The following is a 9,711-nucleotide window of genomic DNA, read 5'->3' as shown; positions in this document are numbered from 1 at the left end:
CCTGAACAGGGGCAGTAAAAGGGTCAATATTTTGGGCCTTAGCCCAATAAGAGAAACGTTTCCATTTGCTTGTGTAAATCCTCCTGGTAGAGGATTTTAGTGAAGCTACTATAATATCTCTAACTGGGTTAGAGATCAAAGGAAGCCTGGCTAAGGAAGGAAGTGGAGCAACCATGCTGTGAGGTTGAGAGAAGGAATTGACCGGTGCAGCTGACCGGATTGGTGAATCAGTAGATCTGGCACTGGGTCCAGATGCCACGCTGCTGCACCAAAAGGTGACGATGGAGGAACGGGAACCAAACTTGTCGAGGCCAGTAAGGGGCAATGAGAATCAATTTGGCTCTCAAAACGGTAGCTTTCTGGATCACCTGAGGGATCAGAGGAAATGGAGGAAGGCATAAAGAAGTCCCTGGGCCCAATCCTCGGTCAGAGCGTCTCTGCGGGGATGGCCTGGTAGAGCAAAGAGGCTGAAGAAGTCTGGACATTTGCTGTTTTGGGGAGTAGCAAAAAGATCGCAACATGAACGACCCCATTCCAGAAAAATCTCTTCCGCTATGGATTGCTTGAGAGACCACTCGTGAGGCATGAGAATAGCTCTGCTCAATCTGTCCGCTATAATGTTGGTTTTCCCAGGGATATGCGTTGCTACCAGAAACCGATGAGAGGAGATCGCCCATTGCCATAGTCTGGCTTCTCGACACAAGGGGTAGGACTTGGTTCCGCCCTGTTTGTTGATATACCAAACTACAGACATGTTGTCTGTGTGGACTGCAATTGTCCCTACGGGGAGAAAGTCGTTGAGGGCTTGCAACGTTAAAAGCACTGCTCTCATCTCCAGGACATTTATGTGCAGATGGTACTCGAGCCGGTTGCCACGTCCCATGAACCATCCTGCCCTGATAATGACCCCCACCCGATCAGGAGGCATCCGTGGTGACAGTGGCTATCGGGGCGGGGTACAAAGCACCTGCCTTGGTGAACCTGAGACGATGTGATCCACCAAGCAAGATGTTCTTTGCATGTTTGTGTCACCAGAATCTGGTGACGCATTGGGAGTTGCTGGTATGACCACTGTGTGAACAGCATCCACTGAAGGAGGCGCATGTAGAATCGAGCCAGTGGAAGAAGAGTGATGGCCGCAGCCATAAGACCTAATACCTTTAGAACCATTCTGGCCTGTACCTTTTGCTGGCCAGAATGATCCTGACATGAGTCTGAATGTCTGAAACTCTTTGTTCTGTAAGGGTAGCTGACATCCGAACAGTGTTTAAGTTTGCCTATGAAGGTAATAGACTGGCAGGGCGATAAGGATGACTTTTCAGTTGACTGAGATGCCCAAATGAGAACAAAGGTCTATTGTGTAATCCCTGGCTTGTATAAGCTGATGCCTGGTGGTGGCTGACAGGAGCCAGTGAGATGAAACACCTGGAATCCTTGACGTCTCAGGTGAGCCGTGACCACTGCCATGCATTTGGTGAACACTCTGGGGCTGTAGTGAGACCAAAGGGCAGGGCTCTGAACTGGAAATGACTGGACCCCAGCCGGCGGAGAAATCTCCTGGGCGTCTGTGAATTTTGATGTGATAGTACGCATCCTGAAGATCTATTGAGCACATCCAGTTGTCCTTCTGTAAGAAGGGCAGAATTGACTGAAGAGTGACCATTCGAATCTTGTCTTCCTGACAGACTTGTTGAGTCTGCTGAGATCCAATATTGGTCTCCAGTCTCCGCCTTTTGGGACCAAAAAGAACCTTGAGTAGATTCCGGCTCTGAATGGTCTATTGTGACTGGCTGAATGGCTCTTTTTGCAGTAGTTGATCTCTAACTCTGCAATGTCCCTTAGACCGGTGGTACATCTGGAAGGGAACTTGAGGGGAAGGACTTTCCTCGGGAATTATGTAACCCTTGGATATGATCGACTGTACCCATCTGTCTTGAGTGAGGGAATGCCAGGCTTCTGGGTACAGTGATAATCTTCCCGACTGCCTCCAAGGAGGGACAGCAACACCTCAGGGATGCTGAAAGGGCTTTTCAGGAAGAGACTCCCTGTTGCCCTGGTTCTTGGACCCCTCTGCCTCTAGTGTTGTTACCCCTCTGCCTCTAGGGGTAAACTGACCACGTGAATCAGTGACTCCTTGGGATTTACGGAACCATCTTCCCACCCTTCTGTCCTTTGGGATAAGGCCTAGAAGGGGTGGAAAACGGACTCCAACAGCAGAAAGAGTCTTGCCGTCCTGCTCACACCTGGTCAAGGTTTCCTTCACCTGAGGGCCAAACAAAGCTGACCCATCAAAGGGAGAATTTGTGAAGGGGATCCATAAAATCACATAGCCGCATCCAGGCTTGGCGTCTAAGAGCCACACCTGTGCCCATCAGCAGCATAAGATATTAGCCGCATGGAGGAGTTAGCAATGGAATTGAGGGTTCCTAGCTGCGAAGCAATCTTTTCTTGGGCCCCTGCAGCTGTAGGATCCTGAACTACTTCTCCCAGCTCCTTCAGGATATCTCTCTGGAGTGTGGTGAAGTGACAAAGATAATTCAGCGAACATAGCAAAGGTCGCTGAGGAAAACATCCGCTTGTACCTATCCATGGTCCTAGAGTCCTTATTAGGAGGATGGACGGCACGGAAGGATCTGCAAGTTCCTTGGTGGCCGCAGCCACCACCATGGCATCAGCGGGACACCCTTTGTAAGGAATTGTTTGTCACTAGGGGCAGTTATAAATTTAGAAGGCCTCCTAGGGACTGGCTCTACAGAGTCAGGAGCTGTCCACGCCTTCGTGCTATAACCTGCATAAGGGGTGAGACACCCAGGAGGTGGAGGGCCGAGATCCAAACGCCTCTAGGTATACTGACTCATCCTCAGAGGGATTGTTGGAGGGCCAGTTTCCCTCTGTTTCAGAAGTTCTAGGATGTCTGAGAAGGAGACATCCTCAGAGGGGATCTAGGGATCCCTCTGACTCATCAAAGTCAGTATCCAGTGACAGACTCAGGGAGTCTACATGCTTCCTCTTACAAGTCCTCTTCCTAGGAGGATCTCCAAACATCAGGAGAATCCTCGGAAGAGGGGAAATTCCCAATGGGGAAACCTGAGGCGGTGGATCTCTGGGTCCTGTAGCAAGAGAAGTGGCAGAGATGTCAACAGGTACAATAGAGGGAGGAGCTACGGGAAGAGACTGCTGACTGATACCAGTGGCCAGTACACTCTTCATCACCTCGAATGCTCCCTCCCAGGCAGGTCCGAGAGACCCCGCTCCAAGAGCTAGGAACTCCAGGGGCCACCGAAGGGAAGTCTCGAGGCAGATGTCGGAGCCGAGCTCACCGAGGCTCCAGACAAGGGTCCGATGCCACTCACCCCTCGGAGGAGACCATGGAAGCCCGACCACCTCTAAGGAAGAGGAGATAAGAGTAGGGGCTGAAGGAACAGAAGGGGTATCCGCCTCCAGCCGTAGCAGTAACCCTGCCCGAAGACTCCAACTCCAAACTCTGGGGTAGAGTTGAAGGAGGAACTGTAACGGGTGTGGACCAACAGTCGCCTGCTGAGACGGACTGTGTAGCATTTGGGCCAGTACCTGTGACTTGAGCAATCTATTGACCACTCTCTCTAGGTCATGGTCTGACAACCTGGATGACCTTGAAGATCGCTCGGCTCCGATGGCCTCGCCCGATGGAAGAGGGAGGCCGGAGCCGAATAGTCGGCTCCAAGGAAGGAGACCACCTCTTCCTGGAATGGGTCATCGGAGCCGATATTATTGATCCTGTCGGCACCGATTTCTCGAGCCGGCAGAACGCTCGATGTATCGGCTCCAGCCGGGCCCGATACAGCCACAGAGTAACGGTGTCGGAGCCGATCGACGGGCCGACGATGCCCACATGGGTGTCGGAGCCGGGGGCCGACACCGTGCCCTACGTGGGTACCGGGGGTGGTCGGGACCCGAACCCACAGTGGTCAGCAGATTCGCACCGATAGCCATCGGCGCCGAAGGCTTAGTAGATCCAGAATCGGCTCCAGCCGATCTCGACTCTAGTCGGAGCCGAGGCCACAGGCTTAGAACCAGAAGCCTGGGTCTTGGCAGATTTTGTTGATTTTGTGGGGCCGACTTAAGAAGACCCCTCAGAATCAACTTATTCTCTCCTGCAGGACTCTCTGGCTGAAGGAGTGACAAATAGCACAGGAGTCCTGCAGGTGAAGAGGCCTAAACAGTACAGGCAAGTGTGACCGCCTGTCAGAGACATCTTCTGACAGCACGAGTCACACTTCTTAAAACCCTCTCTTTAGACATGGTGCCCAAAAACACACACACACCAGTCCAATTAAATTAAATTAATCCCAAAAGGATATAGTAAATTAAACCAACACACACACCTTAAAGGGGGGGGGGGGGGTGGTAAAGGGAAATTAACTGACTAAAAAAATTTAAAAGAGACAGGGATTTCTGTCAGAAAATTAAGTTTAAAGTTAAACTATCAAATATAAAGGTTTTTAAAATGTCACAAAGTGAATTACTTACAGGAGCTGGTGGTAAGAAGACCTGATCTGGGTACTTCCTGCCTTGCATCATGGGATATGGGGCTGCCTCGAGCTGGTAAAAGGAGTTCTCGAGCTAAAGCAAAGTGCCGGTCGGGCCGGAGGGATCTCCCGAACCCATCAAGCAAGAATGAAGGCGAGATTGACAACTTAACATGTAAAATACAATTTCTTCAGAGAAAAACAACTTTGTTATTTTAAACAACTTTTCAACTGACAAGGAAAAAAAATGCACTCCATTTTAAGTGTAGTACAGTCCCGTGACAGTTGAAACAGCTCCTACCACTGAAATAACTTTCCTGTAATAAAGCAAATTTTAAAATGGAAGGTTTCTGAACTTATCTGCCCAGCAAGGAACAGCAAGCATAAGCAGATAAGTTAATCTTCAAAAACTTTAGAGGAGCGTACTACTCTAGCAGCAAAGCTCTGAAGGTCTAAGCATCCGAACTTGTCTCAGCTCAAGCTGCTGACAGTTTGGGCATGTGGAAGGTGCCCTGAAGCTTTGGAAGCTGGCTGTTGCATCCTTGACATGACAGAACGCATATAACCAAGGCTAATGCAGCAGTGATCAACATGATGAACATAATGGGAATTTCACAGAAAGTACTGAACTGGAGATAATGAACATAACAGAATCGAGTGATTATATACGTGATATATATATTTTTTATATATTTTTTATTGTTGATGCAGAGTTTCATTCCATTTCGAGTGCTCACCAATTATTTTGTGAACACGTCTTTTAATATCATTTGATAATTGATTAATTGGCTTTTATTGGCAAGCTATTTAAACAGAATCTCTAGTCCACTGGTTGTACTTGAAAAAGCCCGGTATTACCGGGTGAAAGCGCTTGTCTTTTACTTCTGTTTTTTCGTTTGTGATAAAGAAAGTTTCTTTGGATTCAACACACTTTTTTTGGATTAATTAATATTGAAGGCTGTATCACTTAAAAGAATCAACAAGAACTTGTGCTGAAACTTTTGGCTCGGGTGGTCTGAAGACTCTAGGTTTGCTGAGCTTCGCTATTGTTCTTGGAGAATCAAGAGTGAGTTATGAGGTTAAATTAAAGTTTGTCCTAAAAATGTGTTACTTGTAGAAAGAATCTCTTTCAAGCATAGTTTTCTCTATGCCATCATCTTTTTTTTCTTGCATTCAAGGGAGATTAGACTCGGTGCTGAGATGACAGGTCAGTCTAAGCATTACTCTGAACACCTTTACAATCAGTATGTACTGTGATACAGAAGAAATGAACTGCTGGAAAAATCAGTGCTCAAATATACCAGCATGAAAATGTATACAATTGTTTGATGTTGTCAACATATCCCCATCATTAGAAAGTCTAGACAACTGCACAAGCCTGTAATAAAAACCATAAGGCATGTACATACATGTACAAATTAATGGTCTAGAATTAATGCACATTTTTATTATCTTAAAATCAGGCAATGGTTTGGTACAATAAAAAGGCTGCTTATGGAATACTGTTATGTTAAATTCTTTAATTACAGAGAACAAGTCCTCAAAACTAGTATTTTTAACAAATCTCAAACAGATTTAAGTGGAAACGTTAGCAGTTGAGAACTTGTGACGTGCTTCTGAAGGCATGTGGCTTCATACTTTCAAGTACACATATGAAATAATGCCTAAGTGCACAGTCATGCTTTCGCTTTCTTTTTGCATTCACCAAAGCTGATGCTCCAATCTGAAGATAGGGACAATATAGCCAGAACTGCCAGGTAATAGCCCACTTCCACCACATATATTTGTGAACTGGAGTATGTCGGAAGGCTGCAGTGTTTCACTTGTCTCTGTAAATTCTGAAGACTTGTATCATTTCAAGTTTTATTAGTACTCCTCCCAACAGTCCTTTGAACAGAAGCAAACACTCTAGCTACAAAAAATGTGTGAAAGCTGAGTTACTCGCTCTTTTACGAAGCTACTGAATTTTACAGCACAAAATCCCTTGGAGTACAGCTTATAGTTTAGTCTGAGCTGACAAAAGTATAGAATCACACTATTTTGAGAAGTCTGTACAACTGTCTCCAGTGATTTTTTGTTTATTTTTACAACACGTGTTAATCTAGGTCAGTCTAAGCTGATTTGTAAATACCTCCTTCCTTTCCTCCCTTTCATCATGTTATGCTGAAAAAGGCCTTTTATTAGCTACATTCAGTCTTTAACAGAGATGGAAAAGGATGATTGTGATCACACATTATATTTTAATTAGTAGTCCAAAGTCATCCAGTATCCCACTGGACCTCAAAACCTTTTTACACAGACTATTAAGCCCTGAGCATCAATGCTATCACATACAGTGTGGAAAACTTCAGGGAAACTAACCTGCAGCTAAATGATTGTGTATTGCAGGGTTTCACAGTTGAGTTTAAATGTGCCTTACTGGTTCTGATGGTACTAATTTTTACTCCCCCACTCCCACCCCCGACACCAGTTCAACTTCAAAAACAGTGGTTACACACAAGATTATGGTAAGATTACCATTGTTTAAAGAAAATTACTAGCTTGTATAGTATTTCAAAAATGAACAGATTCTGAATGGGATGTTTATTTTCCAGTATGTAAAAGTCTACAAGATGCAGCTAGAAAATGAACTACCATGAAAAATGAAGACAGTGAACTGGACAGAACGGCATCCTTTTTAATTGCTGTAACATTGTCCTTCAGGTGGCTGTGGAAGTTTCATATTCTCTTTAGACATCATTAGACGCCTTAGTTCTTGCAGAACAACTCTGATACTTTGTCCCGGTTGCCATTTTGCTAGAACTGGTATGGCTTTTGCGTCAACCTGAAAATTGAAAAAAATGCATTCATTATTCAGGTTGTGCAATAAAAACTCCACTATCACGCACATGAAGAAAAACTAACTGGATATCTGCCAAAAAAAAGACTTCTCACCCACACAGTGGAACTCAAAAGTATACTTTGTTTATACCACTCATCTTGTCCATATTTTCACAGAATGTCAAGATTTTTGCCTCATTTGAGATTTAGACGTCAACCTTCAGAAAATATATGCAAACAGAAAGATGCCAGAATAAAGTACAGTTGTGTAAAATCTTACCATAACAGTAGATGCCCTTCCCTTCACTGTTGCAATACTCATTACAATAGGGATTCCCTGCCTAGGGCAGCCCAACATCTGACAAGTATACCAAAGCCTTGTTTTCTTAAGATACGTCACACGTATGCTCGTGTAGCATAGGGCATAAAGGTGACATCTAGCTTTACCATCCTCAGAACTGAAAGCTCCAAGTAGGAATGCTAATCCAAGGGAAAACAAGTAACCAGTATATCCAGATGACAAATGGATTGGGGGAGGAGGGATGGTGTGATTACTTAAGTGTGAAGGGAAGGACATCTACCATTATGGTTAAGATTTTACACAACTTGTATTACGTCCTTCCATTTCACTGTTGCAGTATTCATTATACTGAGTGTGCCAAATCTCGAGGAAGAACCAGCAGAGCCCTCTAGGAAGCAGTAATGGATGACCCTAGCAAAACCATCTCTAGCTCTGCAGATTCCATCCAACTTGTAGTACTTGGTAAATGTATGCACAGAAGTCCAGGTAGCTTCCTCAAGAACAGAGCTGGCATCCAAACCCTTAAAGACCAGAAGCAAACACAGCTCTAGTAGAATGAACCTTAACAGAATTAGGAAGTCTCTTATGAAAGGAATGAGAAAGTTTTAGGATCCAAGAAGAAATGATTTGCTTGGACACAGCTAATCCTAAGGACATAGGATAAAAGGAAACAAAGCTGATCAAATTTCTTAATAGTCTTAGGATTATCCAAATAAAATCAGAGTTATCTGCATCCGTGTACAGTACCTTCTCACTGGCAGACTGTGGAGAAGGGAAAAAAGTGGGCAAATTAATAGACTAAATAAGGGACAACTCTAACCACTTTGGGCATCAGAGGATTAGTACGCAAGGACACCATGTCTTTATGAAACACCAAAAAGGACAAGCTATAAGGGCTTTAAGCTCAGAAACCTGTCTTGCAGAAGGGCTAACAAAATAAGTTTTCAAAGAGCAACGTTGCAAGGAAGCTGAAGCTGCAGGTTCAAAAGGAGCCTGAGCCAACTTTCAAAAACAAACTTAAGATTCCAGGAAGGAACAGGCTTCCTGGGAGGCCTAATATGAAGGATGCCTTTAAGGAATTGTTTAGCTTTCAATCCAGAAGTTAAGAGATAAAGGCAGACAAGAAGAGATGGCCGATATGTTGGCCTTAAAAGAATAAGCCAACCCAGCATTGAGCAACTGACACAGAAAAAACAAAGAAACATCCACATAAATAGATCCAGGTTACAACAAGAAACCAAACAGAAAAACTCTTCAATTTGGATCAGTAGGACTTCCTAGAATTGGGTTTCCTGGCCTCCTACAAGACCCTAAACACATCTTCAGAAAAAAAGGGTCCATGTGAAATCAGTATCCTATCACCCAGAGTCAACTGAAGAGCTGACAAGTGGGATGGATGAGAGATCTCATTTTGTGTCAGTAGGTCCACCTAGGAGGCAACTTGTGATGACTGCCCTTGGCTAAATGCAGAAGAGGGAACCAACCCTGTCTCGGCCAAAAGAATTCTGAACAGGACCTTTGGAATGAGAGGAAGGGGAGGGAAAGCATAAACATCCCTTTCCAAGGAAGACAGGACACCCACCTTTCACACCAGAGGACCTGGGATTCTAGCACAAAATAGATGAAGCTGTTGGTTCAGAGGGGAGCTAAATAATCTATTTCAGGAGTACCTTACTGGTGGACAAAGTCTAGAAACACATCCCTGTGAAGCATCCATTAGTGGGTTTAAGTTAAGGACCTGCCTCAGAGTGTCTTGCCACAACGTTTTGAGCTGAGGTAATGTAAACTGCAGAGTCGCTTGATAATGAACAGCAAGATCCCATACCAGGACAGCCAACTGGCATATAAGATCTTGTTCCCCAGTTTCTTTAAAATTACACACCACTGTGGTGTGTTCTGCAAACCCCTTGAGAGGTCCCAGGAAGGAGAGAGGATGAAAAGAATATAGAGACCCAGCAGAAGGGTTCTCATCTCTGACCCTGATGTAACTCCTTCTGTGAAGAGGAGCCCAGACCCACTGCAACCTTTAGGCAGGCAAAAGCTGTTACCCATCCCACATCTGAAGAGTCTGAACAGCTCCTG

The 9,711-nt window shown here is 45.0% G+C and overlaps 1 protein-coding gene across 1 annotated transcript; it reads right to left on the bottom strand.

The window, feature by feature from the left end:
* Positions 1–5,935: 5,935 nt before the first annotated feature.
* UBE2V1 (ubiquitin conjugating enzyme E2 V1) lies at positions 5,936–7,413 on the bottom strand. The gene has a single exon (XM_044089942.1). The coding sequence runs from the start codon at positions 7,396–7,398 to the stop codon at positions 7,186–7,188; it is 213 nt and encodes a 70-aa protein (XP_043945877.1). The 5' UTR covers positions 7,399–7,413; the 3' UTR covers positions 5,936–7,185.
* Positions 7,414–9,711: the final 2,298 nt, after the last annotated feature.

This window comes from Protopterus annectens, chromosome 12.part0 (assembly GCF_019279795.1).
Source record: "Protopterus annectens isolate FY-2018-M chromosome 12.part0, PAN1.0, whole genome shotgun sequence".
Taxonomy (NCBI): Eukaryota; Metazoa; Chordata; order Ceratodontiformes; family Protopteridae; genus Protopterus; species Protopterus annectens.
Note: the sequence above shows the minus strand (reverse complement) of the source record. Positions and strands in the feature narration are given on the sequence as shown.

Excerpts from the sequence above, each read along its gene's own strand:
- UBE2V1 (XM_044089942.1), bottom strand. The coding sequence starts at position 7,398 with ATGTGCGTGATAGTGGAGTTTTTATTGCACAACCTGAATAATGAATGC.